Source organism: Trichophyton verrucosum (assembly GCF_000151505.1).
Source record: "Trichophyton verrucosum HKI 0517 chromosome Unknown contig00041_1.f1.exp, whole genome shotgun sequence".
NCBI lineage: Eukaryota > Fungi > Ascomycota > Eurotiomycetes > Onygenales > Arthrodermataceae > Trichophyton > Trichophyton verrucosum.
This window is the reverse complement of record NW_003315608.1, coordinates 1-22,410: the sequence shown is the minus strand read 5'-3', so window position 1 is coordinate 22,410 and position 22,410 is coordinate 1. Positions and strand designations below refer to the sequence as shown.

The 22,410-nt window shown below is 46.9% G+C and overlaps 4 protein-coding genes across 4 annotated transcripts; 1 reads left to right on the top strand and 3 right to left on the bottom strand.

The window, feature by feature from the left end:
* Window positions 1–68: 68 nt before the first annotated feature.
* TRV_00531 (uncharacterized protein) lies at window positions 69–527 on the top strand (the record flags this gene model as incomplete). Its single annotated transcript, XM_003025246.1, has 1 exon — window positions 69–527. The coding sequence occupies one exon, from the start codon at window positions 69–71 to the stop codon at window positions 525–527; it is 459 nt and encodes a 152-aa protein (XP_003025292.1).
* A 1,985-nt stretch (window positions 528–2,512) lies between these two features.
* TRV_00530 (uncharacterized protein) lies at window positions 2,513–6,261 on the bottom strand (the record flags this gene model as incomplete). Its single annotated transcript, XM_003025245.1, has 7 exons — window positions 2,513–2,562; window positions 2,637–2,672; window positions 3,642–3,754; window positions 3,901–3,988; window positions 4,120–5,652; window positions 6,056–6,136; window positions 6,207–6,261. 7 exons carry the CDS (start codon window positions 6,259–6,261, stop codon window positions 2,513–2,515), a joined length of 1,956 nt encoding a protein of 651 aa, XP_003025291.1.
* A 2,003-nt stretch (window positions 6,262–8,264) lies between these two features.
* On the bottom strand, window positions 8,265–9,026 carry TRV_00529 (polysaccharide deacetylase (NodB), putative; the record flags this gene model as incomplete). The annotated part of the gene is made up of 1 exon (XM_003025244.1): window positions 8,265–9,026. The coding sequence occupies one exon, from the start codon at window positions 9,024–9,026 to the stop codon at window positions 8,265–8,267; it is 762 nt and encodes a 253-aa protein (XP_003025290.1).
* An 11,127-nt stretch (window positions 9,027–20,153) lies between these two features.
* TRV_00528 (uncharacterized protein) lies at window positions 20,154–22,258 on the bottom strand (the record flags this gene model as incomplete). The annotated part of the gene is made up of 2 exons (XM_003025243.1): window positions 20,154–22,033; window positions 22,129–22,258. Coding segments are annotated over 2 exons (2,010 nt in total), but the record flags the coding sequence as incomplete, so codon positions are not given.
* Window positions 22,259–22,410: the final 152 nt, after the last annotated feature.

The following is a 22,410-nucleotide window of genomic DNA, read 5'->3' as shown; positions in this document are numbered from 1 at the left end:
TCTCAATAACCTACTCACAGGAGGCCTACATTGGTACTACCGATATATGTACTACCACAAGATTAGATATGGAAGTCGATCTTGTCAATTATGAGAATTTGTCCGGTGGATACCCAGATACCCATCCAACTGGAACTATGGAACACTGGAATTCCGATGAACTGACCTCTACTGAAGGTGTAGAGACTTCATTTGCTAAAGCAGATGATATAATGAAAAATGATTTGCCATATCATTGTGCCTTCAATAAGAAAGCCACCATGGCCATCTCGCCAAGGTATACGGACATATATGCTAGTCCAACGGATACATACATATCCCCTCAAAATGCATCACCTGAGTCACTCTCATCTCACCCGGATCTCGGCAAGAGGGAAGAGTTTGTATCTTCTGATATACCTGTAGACGATGAATTTACTGTAAGACCGCCATCATCTACTCATGTTTCTTTTGCTTTAGTTTTATTGACTCTCTGCGATCTTTTCCCTTTCTGTCTCTCTTTTCATACCAAGATATTTTTAGTCTAATTGAGTCTTGACTTTAGAGTCCTATAAATGATGGTACTTGGCCAGTCGCAAGTCACCGTGAAGCCAGGGCTTCTGAATTCACTTCAACCGATAACAATATGAGGTGTAGAATAGAACCCCTGTCAGTGGCATCCCGCAATAACCACTCAAGCAACAGTATCAATCCAATTTATAGGCCTACTGATCGTATTCCTGGAATGGACGATTATAATAGAACTCCAGGGATTCGTTCGTTCTACGAAAATAAAAATACATTTACACACGGAGCTTCTACATCGAGTCAAAATTTTGAGGATGTCAACATTTCTTTACATATCAACCCTCGTTTTGGGAGAACCAGCACGTACAATACGTCCACTGTAGATAAATATCATCGCAGCCATAGATCAAAGGTACGTCGACACACCGTTTTGCCTCTTAAAAAAAAAAAAAAAAAAAAAAAAAAAAAAAAAATGAGTGAGTGATCTTTATGTAAAGGATACTGATTTTTCACCCCCAACCCGATGCATTTCTAGTCTACTAAACTTGATCCGTTTATTCGCCGCACGTTTCCTTCTCATGTAACAGAACCATCTGCAGTTCAAGGGTTGAGCTCAGACCAGATTTTCCTGCGGACACATTTTCGCATTGGTGAAGCTCTTGCTTTCCATAATACCCCGGTTATCAGAAATGAGAAGCCTGTTCCCAGAACTACCTTGGTGGAACTTTATGCATTTGTGACCGAATCTTACCGCAGCGGACCTATCCAAAAATTTACCTTCTCGGATATATTCTTCCCTACATATCCTCCCCAACTAGTGGGAGAATGGAGCGGATGGCAACATAGTAGCTATCTCAACCAAGTGGGTAGATACTTTTTGACTGACTGCGAGACTAGCCGCTTTCATGTCCATGGCGGAAATTTTAATTCTATACAGGGTATCCCGGGCCACAGAGCGGAGTCACCCAAAATGTGTAGAGTTGTCGGCATCCTCTCGCAAGACAATAGCTCACATTTGAGAATTAGACCTCCTAGACAACACTTTTCAAACCGCCAACTAGGAGACAAAAAGCTAAGGATACTACGTATTCAGAAGGCCGATTGGTCAGACATCCAGATGATGAAAGAAGCTCTGAACATCTAAGACTAATGTGTTCAATGCCGGCGCGATATGTTTGCAATTACTTATCATCGTTTAGCATGTATGCTTACCCAACCATCACTCGCGGCTGTATACGCTAATATCACATTATTGAAGGGAAATTAATTGTAGCTATAGAGCGATGAGTAGTTCTAGAAGATGCTGACTAGGTTGCGCCAAAATTATTAATCAAATTATGATAACATATTTTATCTCAATAGTGAAAGTGCGTATAGAAGATACGGTTAAATTTATCTAGTTAAGGTAACACTTCTAGTCAAACTATATTATACTGAATATTTGATGCTGGCAACAAAACATATATATACATAAAGAATCACAAGACAAAAGACCTTGTACACTAGGATAGTCCAACCCTCGACCTCCCCTACCAGAAACGAATCAAATAACATGTTATAATTATTGGTGTCATAGACCCGATGGGGCAATTATGATATGGCGAGCTAGGAATTTACACCAGCTTGGCAGTTATCTGATACGCGAGGGGCCTGGTGCAGCTGGTTGTGGCCGCTTATATTTTCTTGGATCTAAACATAGGGAAAACCGTTAGTTCTCTGCATAATCATTTTGATGGTAACGGACGATTATCCATCCAGAATAGCCACCTACCTTTCCTATTCATTAGCTGCTTGTTTCTAGTACCTTTGCCTCCCTCCCAAAAGCCGGTGGAAGTTCTATCAACAAGCAAAGACTTGCATAGACCGCAATTCTCCGGCCGATACAACTGCTCACGAGAGCAGAAACCGCTACATTGATGAAGACATAAATATTTAGCAAAGATCACTAGCAATTGTGAAATCAAATTTTCACCGTGCTGCTAGATAAGGGGCAATGTATACCAGATCATTCGATTCGCATGTTCGTTCGGATGGTCGGATGAAGCGTCATGACACCTTGACGAAAGCAATTAGATGATGTTATTTGAATATGTAAACCATGCTCTTTATGGTCATATAAAAACAATTACCTATCACACGGAAACACTCTTGAGCAGCAACTAAACCTATAATACAGCGTTAGGAATATTCACAGCCAACCAGGTATAAAAAATACCAAACGGATGTAGATCCTGATAATAAGGTAGGAATGCTTAGAAACTCACCTAAACCACCTATAACTCTTACTATAATGAGTACATGCTCCTCGACGAGGTAGCTCACTCCCTGAAGTAATCCCCAACAGTTCATTCCGCTATAAAGAGGAAATAAAAAAAGAAAGTGTCAGCATACCAGCGGTTCAGTGTGTTCAACCAATATATTTTCTTGTGTGTGGTGGGGAAAGACAAAGAACAAGTAGGAGAAGGAGAAGGGGAGAGGGAAGGAGAGTCTCGAGAAGCATCTAGGGTAAAATTTTGGCTTGCGGGCCGATCTCGAACCTTTTTGTGTTGCCGACCTGGGCGTAAAATATCTAGAATTGATGAATGTTAGCGTTCCGAAACTATAGTTAGAGGCCAAAGGGAAGGCACGCGTTGGTATTCCAAGAAAGTCACAGATCGAAAATAAAATAAATAAATAAATATAAAAATCGAATGTTTAACTTGGCATATAAAATTGAGACTGGGCAAAAATGCAACCTGGGAAAGTAAATCTTCCCCGTCAGACCTTAAAAGATCAACAAGATGACCTGTAGTTGGGGGTTATCCATGCCCAGAAATTTGCCTCCCAGAGACTTGGTATGAGGGTGTCCGTAGCAGGCTGATATGAGATTGGGCACAACCAGGAGTTGATATCAGGCCAGTAGTAGGGTATTAATGTTGAAGACGGAATAAATAAAGATCAGGACACCATCTGACTTACCTTGAACATCACCGACGAGTAAAAATTTAAGATCAGGAAGTTTAAAACCTATCATTCAACACCCCGATTCGTAAGTTGTCAACAGACCAATATTGCTGATCAATAGGAGATCCCGTCTATGGCGGGCAAAGACTAGATTGGACAATAAGTGCATTTCATCGTAAGACAGGACGTACTCATCTTCTGGTGACAGGCGCGGCAAAATGTCAGGGAAGCATCTCCTTGGAAGGCTGTGACGCCCGGTGCAGGATATGTGGTGGAACATTTCGAACAGGTCGGAGTGAAATTGCTAAGCGTATGGATTAGCCAGGCTCCATCCAAGTCCCACAAGCCTATGATGGTTTTGTATGACGTATGAGGGAGGAGGGGATTTAACGGGCCGTAGCCTTCACTTCTCCCTTCTCCTCTCAAAAGGTAGGATATTTCTTTTCTCACCTTGGAAGTAGGTCGGAAGGAATGCATCCTTCGAGTGTTAATGTGCCCGCACGGTTCGATCCGTTATGCATGAGCTCACGGTGAAAGCCTAGGAGATATTGCAACATTAGTAAAGGAGATATATGAATGAAAACACCGAGATAGGCCAAAACTAAGATAATTGCAGCAGCAAATGCCACCTTTAACCTCATAGTCATAGTCCCTTGAATCTTTGCTTACCTACACTGAGTCGATTTGAACATTTTCGACAGCTTTCAACCCTATAATGAGGGGTACTGTGGCCATCTTCCCCGATTTTTATATTCTTCATATCTTGTAAATGCTTGCACCGGGCACATCTAAGAGTAAGGGACAAACTCTTTAATTCGAGCAATTCAACCCCTTGAAGTTCAAGTGCCGGGCACGATATTAAAACCTTGCGGCCACTCCCAAAATGCGCATGATTTTCAGCAGTTGTGTCATCATCACCTTCTTCACTGTCAGTTTCATCAGGAGATTCCCACTCGGGAGGCCTAGGGATAACTTGAATATGTGATTTGCCTTCCGAGTTTTGGGGCTTTGCGTCAACGGTAGTTAATTGGGATGCTTTTACGAGCGGCGATGGTGGCGACCACTTGTCATGAGGCTGTTCTTCCAAGGATAATGCACTTAATTCCTCATGAAGATCTACCTCTTGTTCAATGGGTTCTTGGTATGACATTTTGTGCATCATTGCAGCGAGGTAGTTAATATGAGCGGTTAGACTGATTCCCGGGCTATCCATGGAATGCTGATAGAATGCCTGTTCTGTCACTCGTGCAGAACTGTCATTAATGTCAGGAATCTTGATTCGACATGGCTCTCCGGGGTAATTTGACGGCACTATCAAGATTATGCTTTTTATGTTGCGGAGGGCCTTTGGGAGCTGCATCGGTTGAAACGGTTTGATAGCAATCGTAAAACTGACCTGGTCCGAATGTGCTAGGAATAAAGGATGTGTACCCAGACGGGATTTTAACTGTCCAACCTCTTTCATTCTTCTCTGAGGATCTCCTATTTCTGATACTCTGGCTACCCTCTTGTTTTTCTGGTTATCAGAAGGCGTTTTGTATTCGAAACTCATAGTAGAGCGTAACCTTTCCGCAGATGGGGGATCATATGTATCCGGAACGGGAGTAGCAGAAAGAAGATTTGCAAGATGCCTGTCGAGGGCATTCATGCAATACAATAGGTTACCAGACTTGACATCTTTCGACACTTGCTTGAACTTTCGTTCCACAAGCTTTCTCTTACTCGCATCTAGACTGCCGTTGCTCACTTCAAGAGAAGGTTCACCATAGGCTGGATAGGTCGCAGGAACTCTTAAAATACAGTCTAGGCCGGTAAGATCGTAGGAAAAGTCTGGGTCCGATGGCTTCATAGTGAACGTCAGATGAGTGGCATGAGCGTCATGGCGCTCCTTCGGGCTGAACCTACGGCGGATTTGATTAATTTGAAACTCCCTCGGGTTCTCCATTTCCGCACGTGATACAGGTTTCTGAACAAAATGAGTGCCTTCAGAAGCGGCTGTTGGTCGTTGGTTGCTTAGAGGTAGTCCAAATAACTGCCTTGTGAACCCCTTTTCTTCTTTGAATTCGGGTGGGCTGTTCTCACTCGGGATAAAATCCGTTTCACAGGGGTCATTTCGCCCTTGACCGGGTATTTCCGATTCTTGCTGAAAAGTTCCGGGAAGCGGAGTAAAGTTGACCGTGCCATGAATATCGTTAGAGGCAGCTTAGCAATAGTCAGTATCTTAGGGTAAATCGTAGAAGTATAGAAAGACGCTGATTAAAACATTGCAAAGTGGGAAGAAGTCCAAACCAGGATAAAAACAAGCGAGTGATTATACAAATGGATATGCTTCTGACAGACAATTTATCTCAAGCATAGAAAGCTCCACAAATGCGCGACATGCGGTGTTGTGATACAACTACCCTGTGGCACATGCCCGGGGTAGTTAAAAAATAATCCAACAGTAGAGCTGCAATGACCAAAGGAGGTAAATGTAATTGCAAAACCGTGTCAAGGAAATACCAAATACCAAATGGGTTGAAAACCAACATGGCTGGCTGTTCTCCCTTAAATGATGAAATTTAAACAATATACTAACGGAGTGAACGGTGATTAGGCTTCCTACCTTCAAACTGATGGGCAACAGCAGCTACATTTCTGCAAGCATGATATGGCGGTGCTCGAAGAGGTACTGGTGGATCCTCACCTAAAGAATTAGGTCTTATAAGCAGGTCTTCCTTAAAGGCAACACTGAAGTTATACTGCTTGACGCTCACTGGCATGCATATAAGCGCTCAACCAGCCTTTCGGGATCCAGGAGTAATGGTGCATATTTTCCCCTATGGTAGGCTAAAATGCGATATGTATGCAAGATGACTTGGTAAAGCGACCAATATGTCAGGCCAAGGGATTGAGGAATTTCATCATAGCCATATAACCAGGTCTTAAAGGGTTATAGATCAAGTATAGGCTCAGAGACAGGGGATGACGATGCAGTATGTTTACACGACATCGTTGCGCTTGTGCTCAATAACTGTCGCTTCAACGTGTGGCTATAAGGCTCAAATGGGTATATGGATGTCAACTGGCTGGCTTACCGTGTATACCTGCCATTGCAGCACACTGAGAAATCAGCCAGGTCTCTGGAAATGGGGTTGTTGGGATATTGATAGACGAGAGGTAACTACGTGTTACCTCGCAAGGTTCCCGTATTCCTAAGTTGCAAGGCTTGAAGTCAAGAGAACTTCGTCACTTCAACGCGGGAGCTAAGTGCCAGAAGAGCTTCGAAAGCCAGTACTGCGTACAGAACTTCTTCAATATTGAAGAAAAAAAATTTAAGAGAGGAAAACAAGCAACAAGTTCTGCAGTCCAGCACAGAGCTGCAAAGTCCGCGACCTGCATCAAGTAGCTATATCAGCCCAACGAACGCGGTTGAAACGAGGCTTCGTGGACGTCGAAATAATTATGTGGAACTTAACTGCTTTTCGCTAAAGCGAGGCATACAATTCACATACTTTTGGTGTAACTTTGTACCAGTACTCAGGGTAGAAGTATTGATGTCAGCCCCAGCTAGCATGCGTTGGCCGTGGCCATGCAGGTCATCCGGTGACCTTGAGAAAACGGGCGAACGGAGAGCGACAGCGCAGCAGGGTAGTGAAGAGACAACAGAACAGTATCAGCAAAACGGACAGCTGGATAACGGGCCCCGAGGCAGCTTGTGACGTGCTCTTCTGAATTGATGCTCTAGATGTTGGTGAGAAGACAGGGGAAAGGGAGAAGGTGATGTCTGCTTGTGAGTCAAGATAAGTCTTGGTGAGCCGCATGCAAGCACGTGAGCAAGTAACTAACGACCAACCTGGAACTTAACTAGTTAGTTAACGAGTTAGACGGGAACCAGACCAGTAACCTCAACTGTCGACGGGAGGTCTAGTAACTCGCAGTGAGAGCTATCAGACGGAGTGGTGAGCGCTGAGAGTAAAAGTGATCTGTAACCTTGGGTACATTGGCCGAAAAGGGGTGGGTTCGTTTTGCCCTGTCAGTTAACCGGGAGGGACAAGGGACCTTGCACGCTTGACAGACCCGATCAAGTCAGCTCTCTGTTCTGTCAGTCCACAAGCGCTGGTTTTGTGACCAGAACTCAGCTCAGGCAAGTAAGTAGCTAGCTGACGCAAAGCCCGCCGCCTATTACTACAGTTTTGCTTACCTGCTCTAGGGGTACTCGAGGTACAAGTATGTGTGATGTATAGCTCAAGGAGCTGTAACTTGCAATCTGTCATAAAGCAATTCGATGAAGTTGTTTCCAGAGGTATGGCAGGGCTTGACACTATAGATATTCCGTGTCAGCCAATACTGAGGAAAAACAAGATATGTACGCGCCAGAAAATCGGTTATCTAGAGTGTAAATGGGGTATACGGGTGATTTATCATTTATCTTATACTTTGGTTCCGCTCACGAAGGACTTGCTAACCTTGTCCAGATGTCTAGACAATGTGGAAGTATCAAAGAACAAACAACATGTAGTTTTTCCGTTGAAAAGCTCTGTATAGTGGATCAAAAGACCATTTATCCATCAGGGGCAGCATTTACTTGAGCCCATCAAAATGTGAGGTGTCGTTTCGTAAATTATTCTATAGCTAGAGAAGAAATCTGTCCTTACTAGAGTACAAGTCCAAAAAGAAGAAGAAGAAAAAAAATCTAACTTGGTATATATCATACACATACTCTGTGGTATGTATATTCAACCCCATTAAAGTATGAAGATAACTCGTCCAGACGAGGCCCATACATATCACATCTATAACAGAATCACCTAGGATATGCTGATGTAGAAGTATTAAGTGCATTTTCCTTCTTTCAACAACGCAGTTAAAGTAACTACCTGGAAACCTCGACTCTTCAGTTCTGGTAATAACTTCCGTAGCATTGGTGGCGTCCAGGATCGCCCATCATGGCAGATTATTATTCCTCCGGGGTGTATGGAACTCAATATATGCCAATTATTAATTTTCCAGAATGGCACGAAGGGGTCATGAGGATAGATATCGCCGAGGGCGAGATGGTATCCCATTTTTGAAAGAATATCCCTCATTTTTGTGGAAAAAAATCCACCACCTGGGCGAAAATACAAGGCGCGCTGAGCCATTTTGCTATCCAAGCCCACATCGTTTGCTCCTGAACGGGCAGTGGCTTCGATATCAGATATTATCTTCTGGACGCAGTTGATATTATCGATGAGTTCGGCTTCGCTTAACAAATAAGAGGGCTCGTCACGCATGGCATGATTCGCCAATTCATTTCCATGGCGGATGAGGTCGCGCAGAATCTCCTCACGATCAGGTGTTGCATGGGATCCGATAACAAAGAAAGTCACCGTCGCGTCGTTGGATTTAAGGATATCTAGTATCTCTGACGTGTACTCCGATGGCCCATCATCAATTGTAAGCGCAACTATCCGTTTAGAAGTCGCAACATTCCACAGGACATCCTCCCATTGGCGCTGGGCAAACCGGATAACAAATCTGGGAGGTTTGTACAAAATATAGAGAGGAATTATTATGAGGATAGCAGCAAGGGCATAGCCAAATAGTGACAGCATTGGGAGGTATCAGAGCAGGATATCTAGTTTTCGGAACAGGCGTTATGGTTGTTGTTGATATTATTGTCCTAGCAGAAGAGGTGCTGTTTCATTTAACTCACAACCTTAGCCTAACTGGCGAATCAACCTAACTAACTAGTGTCTTGCTAAGTCCAGATCAGGAAAGGAGGCTCAAGCGCGTGTTAGTTAGCGACTAGCAACACTTTAAAAGAACCTCGTCTTTGAATATCCCCAGGCTGACAGAACGTCTACTATCGATCTCTCAGTCTGAGGCCCTTACAGTGATTTCGACCAGGTTATCAACCAACCTCATATTGCTCCATCGTCTTAGGGAGTTGCTAGAGCTGTTGGGTCATGCCTATTGTTTCCAGTTCCGTACTACCCGAACTACCTACGGTGTTTCAAATGAACCGCGATCTTAGACGAATATCCGACGCTCAAATGACACGAGGTGTCTAAGGAAACTCAGGTTAAAACTCACCGATGCGGAAAGTACTCTCTGTGTAACCGACAAGAAGTGCTAAATCAGAGTCCATATTGAACATACCTTTGCTCTCTGAGCATCTAGAAGCATTCATCGCTTCTCATACTCATTGAGGCTATCAGTGCGAGATGGGATGCCACCCTAAATGAAGCCCTGATACCACGATAGGCAATTTAATTCAACATGGGGTGACATGGTTCAATTCCTTCTATATATAACATAATCCCATGAATTCAACGTTTGCGAAGAAAAGTGGTTTATACCGCCCGTCACCCTTTAACTTCTACTCTCGTATCGCATTGATCAGCTGCCTTAATATGATACCTAATCCTTCGCAGTTGAAAATAAGGGTTCATTCTCCGCTCTTTCTGTTGTTCCCATGGATAGCGGAGGACTCCGAGGGAAATCCAAAATTCCAAGGCTGATACACAGAAGCTATTGCATATGACTTCCTACCTGCACGCTTACTTGCATAGCAGCCGGATAAATGAAATCCTGGGCCCTGCAGGAAAGCCTCAGCCTTAGCTGAAGATATCAAAATGTGGAGATGGATGCCAAATGTTCCAACCATGGGCAAAGCCAAAAAAAACTTCTTCCACGGTTTTTATCCAGCAACCTACCACTCTAAATTTTTGCGGCTTCAACGAGCCATGTCTTTAATGCACAAGACAGCATGTTAATGTTGTATGACATACAACGTCTTATATTACTGATGTTCGCCTATGAATTACGAATTGGAAGAATGATTGTGCAATTCACCATCCCAGTTGAGCCCTTCCAAGTACCCTGCAACTTCTCAAAGTAACAAAGTAAACATTCCATTGAAACCCCCACCTTTACTGATTGTATATATATGCAGACATTCCTCCTAGAGACACGATTTCGCAAATCGAAAGGAGGGGTACACCCCGAGACGGTGTGGTACGGAGTAGGATTACTTATCAATGCATCCGCGGAGGATTATCCCCCTCAGTCTAACCCTTGCGCTTTCGCCACACAGAGGTACCAATAATCATCCTGCCCACATGCTCCATTGAGAATAACCCGTTCAATTTTATCTCCGCGCTTGAGAATGGCACTTAGCTGCGGCTACATCTCGAGTGTTCGCCTACTACAAACCCCAGTATGAAGACGATAGGTGTGTTGACAGTATAGAAGAAACAGTAAGGCTTCCAACACCAATTCTCAGCGCCTCTGCATGTCAAATGGATGTTGTTGTCTTGATAACCTCACTGGCGCGCGCTTCCGTCCGAGCTACCCTTGGAAACCTTTCTGGCACTCCTCCAGCTTCTGGAGATTGAAATATCGGTAACGTTCTGTAAGGAGACGTTCTAAAACGCCATCCCAGGTTTTATACCAGATGCCATTTAACCTGGCTCACCCGCATGCATACCCAGGCCCGTATTTGAAAAAAAAATCTCGAGAAAAAGGCGGAGAAGCAAAAGAATAGGTAACTACTAATAAACGAGGGGATATGCAGAAACTGGTCTCTCCATGATAACTCCCCGTCCGGAATGCAACAGTGTGAAGATCCTCTTCAACAAACTACGAGAGAAAAATGGAAAGGAGGATAAAAATCAACTAGGAAGGTGGCAACCGTAGCTTCTTGTACCCATACAAAGGCCTTCGGACAACGACAGGGCGCTGGATGGCTTTCTGGGAGACGAGCTGGGATTCGGCTTGTGAACTCCGCATATAACAGGGGGTCAGCTATTATGCCGATAGCCAAGTCAGCGTAAGGTTCTATGCATTTGCCGACTCTTTATTCGGCTCTGCTTGCCCTTCAGAATGGACGAGATTAATTTCCTGAGCTACTCCGTACCAGCTGAGGATCGAGTATACCTTCCACGTGGACAGGACGTAGTGCCGAGCTCTTGTACGCGAAAATATACAAAACCAAGGGGGTGCGCATTCAATCAAGCTAGGGCAGTCGATTTTCAAATGTTTACGCCGTATCGACATCGCTTATTGTCCTGCGCTGACTGGTGAGAATCTTTGTGACAGACATAAGCATACGTTTCCAGATGACTTGAAAATGAGCCTCTTGAACAATACTTGACTGGCTGCACGCAGTGCTAGAAGCAGATCCTTCAACAGAATGAGAAGGTATATGCAGCGATATTACGGCATGGCATGGGGAGATTTCCAAAGAGGATTCTTTTGGGAATCATGACAACGCCTAGTTTCTTCCCAGCCAATGGAATTTACAGTGATATTTAGTGATGGAAGAGTGAATCACACCATTCATTTGCATGGACAGCTCAGATAGGCAGTGCAATTGCGACAGAGAACGGAGTACTTTCACTTGCTATCACAAAGCGGGGCGGGCTGTACTGGGTATCAGGCTATTACCATGCACCTCCAATCGACCTGAACGATTGATGAACCAGGTCGATACGCAGACCCATGCCCATGTTCCCCCGTCAGCTAACCCAATGCACAGAGTACTGTACGAAGTAAGAGAGTGATTCCAGGAGCAAAAACCTCCACACGTATACTTCCATGCCGCCTCGATGCTATATCACGGAACAATTATCCAGAAACAGCGATATGGACATGGGCACATCAGCTAACCTTCCCCCCATTAAAGCTGATCCAGTGCCGCCATACATCTAGGATCAAGAGTCCAGAGCCATCGCCGCCACAAAATCATATGTTGCCGTTATCGAGGATGAGTTATCACAGGTCTATTTACGCTTCGTGCCATTAACTAGGTTTCTCGCTGGAGAGAAAGGATGCGGCCGCCGCCTTCGATAATCGACACAAACGAGGGTTTTCCAACTTTCATAGGGCAGATGACCAGCGCGATGAAACGAAAGAAGCAAAGAAATCGAACAACATTAACTTTGATTTACAGGCTTCTAGAACAAAAAGAAAGCAAACCCCGTGATCTGCCCCAGAGTCCGAACGGAATTAGGGGGAATCTGTATGGTCACGGTCAGCGTATCGCTAGTACAAGTGCGAATTTTAAGGGCCATGTACTTGTGATTATTGGCAGGGGTGTGAACTAGTTGCTCGCCAGCCCTACTTAATTGCGCAGGATTGACGTTCAACGGCGTTCAGCGCCAACGAATCACCCGAGCAGCAAGAGAAGACCTTCCTGATCGGGCACTGTGGCTGGCAGCTAACCATGGCTGTCCTAGCAGTCTGACAAGGGGCCAGGGGACAGCCGCAACTTCTGCGGACCACATGGCCAGCGACACTCAAATCTCTCGGGCTCGGATAGATGGATAAATCGAGATAAAGCTCCGCCATCCATCCGAGGATAGGTAAATATCTTAATAATATACCACCTCCCTGACCAATATAGCCCCAAACGGCATAGGAGGTATGATACAGCCCTGTCAAGCACAACCCAGCCCTCAGCGCAGCAAATAAGAGTTTTTGCAGGTGGAACATAAACAGACCAGGAGGTTCTCTTGTGCTTGATCCTCCTTCCGCACATCCCGTTTAAACAATAGGACGCTCACTTAAGTGCGGAATTGATGAGTACTCGACCAGTGTCCATCAGAGCTCGAACATGACTATACTATTCTTGACAAAGGCCTTGTTTCGTATTTTCAAGGGGGTAGAGGAGCGTGGGGTACATGGCAAAATGTTATGCAAAATAAACTGAGATGGCATAGCGTACGTTACCATATTACCACTGATGATGGAAGCCCGTTCAAAAACCACCGTTCTCAAGGAGTACTTACTTTCATCCTCATGCTTGCCACGAGGCAGTTACATCTCCAACACGCAAGCGGCTGGGAAGGTAACGATGGATCCTTCCCCTGAAACAACCTCCATTAGGCCTGCATTTTATGTTGGGTTATCAGATGGTTGAATGGGAGATGGGGTAGTTGTGGTAATGGTATCAAAAATGGGGATTGCTGAACCGACAATCCTTCAGTGACAGGCAACTAGCAACGAAAGAAAAAGAAACCAACGCGGCATCCTAAAGGATACCCGTTAATCCATGCTAGAAGCCATTCGTTATTCCTGACCTTCAGCATTCTCAAATTTTAGGTAACAATGGGAGCTAGACGATGCTGGTTAGTCGAGCAAGATGGCAGAAGTCATACGAACAAGCCACATCGCATCACTTCGTTTTTCGCGTACTCAGAACGCAACAGAGTTCGCTGGAGATCTTGTGCACAACGTCTTTAAGCCGATCCACTGCTAAGCATGTTGACATCGCCCGCGCCAAAATACGAGCCTTCTCAGAGTTTTCCTCATTTTCTTGATACTCCCTCCAGTCGCAACGTCCTTCTCTGATTATTTTTGATCCCCATGTCCTGGTCAATTAAGGGCAACATATTGCTGTATCGGGCTAAGGCGAAAGCGAGAACGGAAAGGCTTCGCTGTCAAGGAAGCAAGCTAGTATTCGTACTCATGTACTCTGCCCACGCTAAATGCCTCTTCTTTACATTGGCGTGGGGGGTACAAAACCATGTTTTGCAAAATCCGTATTTCCCTTGGTCCTTACTTGAGCTGTTATGAAACCGCAAAAAGCCAACTGCTTTTCTTTTTTATATTCAATAATTATTGGGGACAAAATTTTTACATCGACCGTCGGACTATTAACTTATAGCAGGAGGTGATTGGGTCAGGAAGCGGTGTGGCAGCGCGTTTGGACCGCTTCGATTTCAACGACGGGGGTTTTTGACAGGAGAAAGGGAATCACCAAGGGGAAAGCCAGTAATTTATTTTTCGACCCCAGACGCGGATCGAATGAAGGCCTGCCATTCAGCGCTTTTCCACCAATAAAATCGATATTCGGACATTACTTACCAGCCTTCTCCCATTGACCGGTGAATTGGAGACTGGAGAGCGGAGAAATAACAAGTCATGATGAATGAGTCTCCCCATGTATTTTGAGTCCTGGTAACTCTGGGCGGAGACTTGGACTATCTTCATCCGAGAGAGACGTCCACAGGTCGTCTATTCGATCGCTATTCAGGTCCACGAGTGGAGACGCAGCCGTGATCAATCACCTTGCTCTCGCTAATTCCACAAAACTTCGTCACTCTTATGCACGCCCGTCCTCTCTCGAAAGTGCGAACGTGTCATGCGAGAGGCAGAGGCAATGAAGAGAAACTTTGCCTGTCTCTCAATGATATCTATCAGCTGAGGAACGTTGCGTTTAAAGGGGCTTGTTCTTTGTTTAAGGATAATAATTCCGTCCCTTGACCTGCTCAAGAAAAACTTTAACTTGCCACTATCGACGGGCGTCTCGGTACAGCCCGTTAACCGCTCTATAGGAATCATAAATGCACCTGTCTAAGTTGGGTGTATCTTCCAACTAGTCATTTTTGGATCAGCGCAGAATTCGCCAGCGAACCCTGTGGCAAGGAAGATTGGAGGTATCAAGATACGGCGACCTCCAGAAACCCCGGACTGGCAGCAAAGTTCCTGTACTGACTCTGAAAATGGAAGTTCTTGGGCGGAGAAGTGGAATTTCAGAGTTCGCTACCTTGCATGCATGATGCTGATAATACAATAATACCTAAAGAGGGGCAAGGAACCACACCAAGACGAACCGAATCTGTCAGGCACCGCTGCCATGACGCAGGGTGTTGCCGTATAGGGCATTTCATGCATACAAGGAGTCAGACACAGTGTATGGAGTACACCCTCAGAAATATACCGACAACCCAGTGGAATGTTTACCAACCAAACTACAGAGTTGTTGTGATAGAGTGCAGCCAGAGACAGAAGAGGGAAGAAGGCATTTGTTATCTTATCAGATCATCTTATCAGATTCAAGATAACTAGTAAGCCTCTTGCGCCTTAGCAAGGGACTGCTCATTTCCTTCTCTCTGTTTAACCAGCAGTTGTTTGAATATCACAGCCAAATTAGCGAGATACTCAACAGCAAGTGACTTCTCATATATGGAGCATATACGGAGTTACGTGACTGCCGTTATCGAAGCTTTGGCTTCGTCTCTCCTTATCTCTTTCCATCCGCCGCGGCCCCGCGACTAGGAGCAGCAGCCAACTCGTAAATCCCAGCCATTCTCACCGCCGTTTGTCTCACCTCAACTCTGCACATTGCCTCCGACAGGCGTATCATCGGCTACCATCAGCTGCTGAGTTGCATGTGCTGTCACTAGAAGGAGACAGGCATACCCCAGCTAACAAGCTGCCATCTTTGGGGGGTGAAGATAGTACTAGTTTGGGGGAATTTAAGTTACCCATAAGCCCGGGTGGTCTAGTTGGTATGATTCTCGCTTCGGGTCAACCCTTAGCCCGAGCCCTCCTTTAAAGAGGCTCACGTCTGCGAGAGGCCCCGCGTTCGAATCGCGGCTCGGGCCATTTTTTTTTTTATTTTTTTCTTAATATATAATTGTTGAGATGGACAGCAGCAAGCAGTACGTAGTGGAAGGAAGATAAAATAGATACGCGAGTGTTTGGTGTGTGAACGTTTTACTTGCCCGCCGTAAGTTTGCGTCTCGTACTGCCATGGTTGTTGTCTGGACTCCTTCCGCTGTGCTGCCGCTAGCAGTGTTTCAAGGGAAGGGACAATATAACCCAGCACCAGCTAGTTAACCGATGGACCGATACTTAATTAAAAAGAGGCTGCCGAGAATGCCTCAGTATCCTTAATTCTTTTCTTGGACGCCGTTATATATATATATCCTTTTCTTCCTGTACAGGCATTCTGCATATATAATTATCATCTGTGTAAATTCGCACTCAAGGATATACATACTTAGTATAAAACAACCTATAGTTCGTCCGTGCTTAGCCGTTGAACCCATTCAGAAGAGGCCGCTGTATCGCTCAGGAAAAGAAAGCTGGCTGATTATTCAATGGGTTCTGCCTCCTTTGAAGCCCTAGGTTGAAGCTACCAGTTACCTTTCTGGGTTGGGTCTGCGTCTCATGTTTGCCCTATCACCATTATACTCCGTATCATCACACAGGCACAGGAAGGGTGAAGGGGGAAAAAAGGGAGAGGAAGCAAACTATACATCGGTCAGACCGAAAGAGTCAATACTGCAAGTTACCGTGTGGTACAGGACATGGCCTCGAAACCTGGTGTCCCGATCGCATGAAACGAACACCAGACACGCAGTCGTCGTATTCTCCAGACAGGGTCCGTGTTAACGAGATCGCACAGGCAATATCTGACGAACTGTGCATCACTTCATCTTGCCTTATCGGATACAGGGCTGTCGGTCGAAGTAAAAATAATAATAATACGAACGTGAACCCGGCGTCGATGAAACGCCTCTTTCATCGTCCGCTTGCTGCCGAATAATTTGACACTTGTGTGATCTCCATAATTACCCGAGCCCAGCGCCCAGGAGGCGAAGGAAACGAAGGAGCAGAAGAAGTTTGTTCAAGTGACGACGGGAGAAGGCGAACGGGCCGTAGCGGACAGCGGCATGAGGGAGAAGAACTGGTGGTATGAGGGGCCACAGGTTTGAGTAGCCGATATGTGGGTGTGCCCACGCGCACCGTATCTTCTTCATCTTTCTCTCGTCCTTCGTACCGAGGCAGCGTCCGCCAACTAACTAGTTAATTATCGACGGTCCTGAAGGTTTGAAGCAAGCGCAAGGCACATTTCATCTGTCCTCCAGCCAGACGTTGCAGCGAGATCGGGTGGGCATGATGGGGAAAGGATGTACCCTTGCACCGGATTCGTATGGAGAAGATAACAACCTGTAAGTAAGTACACGTCTGTCCGTCGGTGTCTTCCCCAGACAGCCAGCGAAGCCAGTTCCTGCACGTGGAGGAGACGCAGAAGCGAAGAGGCCAGCTGCGCAAAGGGAACTCCGCAGCTGCTCAGTCTTTGCGTTTCATCTGGCGTTCGGAGCAGCAACAAGGCGCTCAGCTCATGGTCCCGGAGACGACGGTGCGAGGAGTCACCGGAGAGAGATGGTGTTTGTCATTATTTTGTCTCTCCGGCCCGCATGGGTACGATAAAATGGCCCATATTATCTGATCGGATATTTGCAATTGGTGCTCTGGTCCAGGATTCACCTCCCTTGCGAGGATACTTAATTGGCACGGAGTATGCCGGAGTCACCCCCAAGCCAACGGGCTCGCTGACTAGTTAGTTAGCCAGTTAACTAGTTAGTTATATGAACCTGGATTATATATGGCCATCCCCTTGTCAGCGTCTCGTCTGACCCATGCAATCCTAAACTAAACCGCCTAACGAGCAAGGCGGACCTCTCAACCCTCGACTATCCCATCTGCATTCCCCGTTGGATATGATAATAATGGTCGATGTGATAACTATGTGTTGGGCACCGCTTTGGATAAGAAGACAGCTTCTCCCGGCTCCCGTGCAGGTAACCTAAGTAGTTAGCCACCCCCCTATATTTATATATGAGGGACGGACTGCGTATGCCGGTTGCTGAGGCATGGACCAGACCTCGTGGTGTCTCACGTCACTCTGCACTGTGCCTCGTGGTGATCCATATGCCATCTGCCCCCAGAATCCCGCCAGTCCGGTCGGGGGGTTCGCGAAATATTTGGTCGTGGTCTGACTTTGATCCCCCTTAAACTGCTTCCCCCCTAAAGGATAGTGGGAGCGTGAGACTGACCCTATGTCTATTCACACCATCAACTCTATCCAACGAGGTTATCGGAGAATTTGCTCGCTTTCTCCCGTTCTCTCTCCCTTTTTTCCTCAGGTAAGATGGGCATGCATGGAGAAAAGAAAAAAAAAAGGAACGAAAGGTAGCTACCTACCAACAACGTCGTCGTCCCCCCCCTTGCCCGACTCTCCACAGCCGTATACACACGCTTGGAGTACGGAGTACACACCATCATCATCAGAATATGGCCACGGCCAGCGCATCAACTATCTCAGGCATGGATGATTGCTCTTCCGCACCCAGTGACGGGAGCCAGTACTCTGTAGCGTCGATGTGACTACCTTCTCAGCTTAGCTAGCAAGCTCGTTACTTATTAATTAGTTGTTTAACGAGACCCTTGGGGGAAACAAGCCGAGTTGGTCGCTAACTTACTGGAATATGCATAAATAAACTACCCAACACCCATCCCTTCCCGTATTCAATTGTCGATAGGTAAATCCAGCGCATTTGCTTTTTTCCCTTCGTTTTTCCCTTCTTCGAATAATGAATAATAATTCCTTTTATCAAGGGGAATCATCTTTCCCCTTCCCCATACGAGAAATGCTTAGCTTATACCTCGTACGTAATAAGCAGCCTTCAGCTAGGGAGACACTTGCCAGCCTGCTCTCTCCCGCAAGGCATTATTAGTTATGATATTTTTCTTTCCCGTCTTCCCGTCTAAATATAACCAAAAGAAAATGAACCAGCAGGTTGCTAACTGGCTGACGAGCCTTTTAACACGCGACAGGGAGGACAGGGAGGTCGAACCGGCAATTGGGATTCGGAGATGGAGACGGAACCCTCGGACATTAATTCATGTTTTTGTATCTATCGCATCGTAAGGATGCATGTGCAGTATATTCCTGACCAGGGAGATGAAAAGGTACATGTACATGCATGTCCGTAGGCCAGTTTGCACATACTTTTAATACTTACATGCTCTCTATCGGGTAGGTAACATTGCATCGTATCATGATCATGATCATGATCATGTTCTATTTTGATCTCCCACATTATGAAGGGAGGGAGAGCCTTGCTGGCCTTCCCCCTCCCCCCCAAAGTCGTAATACTTGACAGGGAAGATGGATTCGGACGACCACACCGCTGTCGATGCGATGTTCAGCTCTTCTGCCTCTGTCGGGTTAAGCTCGATCGAGACATTGCCGGGCGTATACACAGAAGTTGAGAAGTGATCGGCTAAGGCGTGTACAAAGGGGAGAATAGGGGGTGGGAGGTGGGAGGCGGGAGCGTGCTATGTTTAGATCTGATAGTTATAGGCTGGAGTTAGTTAGCCGACGTTGAGCCGTTGGAGCTGGGCTGGTGATCTCTCTGCCGTGTCTGTCGGTCAGTCTCAATTTTGCTCCTGGTCTCCCGTTTGGTAGGTATTTTGCAGCTGATATCACGGCCCGAAGTGCTTGTGCCGTCGCTTGTTGACTGGAATACTAGCGAAGGTTACGCACAGCCGGTATGGACAAAGAATCACTTACTTCGAGGATGAAGGAGGAGGTGTTATTATTTATTTATCTCTTTTATTCTTTTTTTTTTTATCTTTCTCAGTTCATTACGAACCAAGGTAACTAGACTAGACTAAACTAAATAACTAAGTAACTACACACGCTCACCCAGGTAATTTGGAGGAAGCAGAAGAACAAGGCCACCCTCCCTGGTATCCAGACCCATCCAGACCCGATAATGAATAAGAATTAGACAAGAATGGTAACAAGATGCAGAAGGCAAAGAAAAAAAAGAAAAGAGCAAGCAATACATGACTTGGTGGGTATCTGGAACACAGTAATAACATCAACAGTAAAGCAGACAGAAGTAGAGGTTAGAGGTGGAGGAGGTAGGGGTGGAGGCGGAGGGCAAGGTAGAGCGGTAGAAGTATTATGTATGGCGTGGGAGGTAAGAGGGTAGAGGAGGAAACAAAGGAACATCATCATCATCGTCGAAGGTAATATAATACATAGAATCGATCAAACGTATTAGAATAGAGGTAGGACGGTGGTACGGAGGTGTATGGAAGCGTGTGTATAGGAGGTAAAGGTTTGTTGGCGAGAGGCGGCGGCATGGGACTTACCACCCCTTGACGTGGTACTCCCAGGGGCCGTAGTCGAAGTAGTGATTCCACGAGCTGTTCTTAGACTCCTTGTCCTCTTTGCCTTGGCCCTTGGAATCGTTGGCGCCGGGATACTCCTGGAGTCCCGCGACATCACATGCCGTATGCCGACGCTTGAATGCCGCGGTAGCAGTCGCAGCGGTGGTCTTCTGCTGGCGCTCCCAGAGGAGATGGCGGCGGAGGGACTCGGTCAGCTCTGTTGCAAGCATCTTTCGGCGCGTGGTTCGCGGAGAATGAGCACGAGCTACGATACCGCCCGGGGGAATGGAAGTCATGACGATTGGGCGCGAGTGAGGTACTTCCGAACGCTTCATCTCCAGGCCCGGCGAGCCGACGGAGCCAGAGTCAGAGCCGCTGTGGTCTTCGTCGTTGTCTTCTTCCTCGCCGTCTGCTGGGGCGAGGCCTCGCTGCTGCTGCATAGCTGGAGTAGAGCGGGAGTTGGGGCCGGGGCCACCGCGGAAGGTTGGGGCAAAGTTCTGCTGGGGCTGGTGCATCATCATGGTCAAAAGCGAACGGCGCGAAACCAGATTTGGTCGCGAGTCGACACGCTGAAATAGCTGTTTGTCGTCGACGCTGGATCGGCCGGATTCGGTAACGGAGTCTTCCCAGTCGCCGTCGGACGAGTCTCCCTCATCTTCGTCCTCGATGGCGCTTTCGGAAATCTCAGACTCGTCGTCCTCGTCGCTAGAGGCAATGGCGTCTTCGTCTGATGCACTGGTCTCGCGAATTGGTCGAATAGGGTGGCTGGTGGCCGCTGTGTCTCTGATGAAGGAAGTCCTGCTCCTGCTGTGCTGGGCCGATGCCAGGTGGTTGAGGCCATCACTAAGGGAGCTTCGGTGGGTCTTGATAGCCATTCTGTCTTCAAAGGAGGACTCCTCATCACCGGAGGAGCACCCGAGAGTGAAGACGCTGGGTTTTTGTTGCTTGAAGGGGGACTGTTTGGGTACCGAGTTCTTGCTCGTGCTGGCTGCTGGGGAGAGCTGGCTGTGGGAGCGGAATGAGGACGAGATCTTTGAAGGCGAGAAGCCACGTACAACGGAGGATGATGGTCGAGGAAGTTCGGCGGATGAGACGCTGGTATCTGAAGAGGGGGTAGGAACATCACTCTCCCGGACTCTCTCTAGTGCAGTAGAGCACGAGTCAAGAGATTGGTTGTTTGCTGGAGCCAGATGCTGCTGTAGATGAGTCTGCTCCTGGTGGTGGTGGTGTTGCTGTTGTTGCTGTTGTTGCTCTTGTTGCTGCTGTTGTGGTTGCTGCTGTGTGGAAACTGGGGTAGGGGAAGATGCCCGGGGAGTGGCGTCTAGTTCACGATTCTCGATCTGTAGCTGTGACTTGCTCTTCGGTACACATATCGGCTCCAACTGCTTCTTCTCCTTGATGCTGTAGACCATCTTCTCCAGTCCGAGGGAGGTGATGTGTCTCTCTCGTCCTCGTGATATGCTTAGGACCGAGTCCTCGCCGACAATGGCTGGCTTTGGGTCAAGCTCTATGGTCCGGGGTGTGCAGGGACACTGGGGACTCGAACCCGAGCTCGTTTGTGCCGTAGATCGTGACCGTGACTGTTCCAGTCCCTCGTCTGATAGAGCAGACTCCACGCTGCTAGAGAGGTCAGGAATCGACTTGGACTCCCGCCTTAGTCGCTCCAGACGGGATCCTGAGTGTGTTCTCTTCTGTTGCTGCTGCTGGTGCTCTTGGCTCTGCTGGAGAGAGTCCTTGTTATTGCTGTTGTTGTTGTCTGAGTTGGTACGTGACTTGGCCTGGGGGGCAACACAGAAGGTCTCGCGGTTCCAGAGCCGCCAGCTCAGATTCTCGAGCCGTCTGCCCTCTTCCATGAAGTCTGCACATCGTGAAAACACTACACCCGCCCATTAGATTCTGGCTGTCCATCATCATCACCGGTGAGAGGGAGGAGGGGGGGTCTCAATCACTCACCCATCCACATTCCATGGAGAGACTCTGCATTGCGAGTGTCGACCTGGTGAATCTTTGCAGGGTCGACAGTCAAGACCGGCGTGCTCAGCCTTGACGGCATGGTTTCCTCCTCCTGTTTCTGTTTCTGTTGCTGTTCAATTCCCAATGTCCGGCTCTTGATGTCCCTGTTTCTCTTATCACCCTCTCTCCCTACTCTCTCTCTCTCTTCCAGACCACCTTTTTATGTCTCTCAATCCGGGGGGTTCTTGGGGAGGAGGAGGGGGGGGGGGGGGGGTCGGAGTA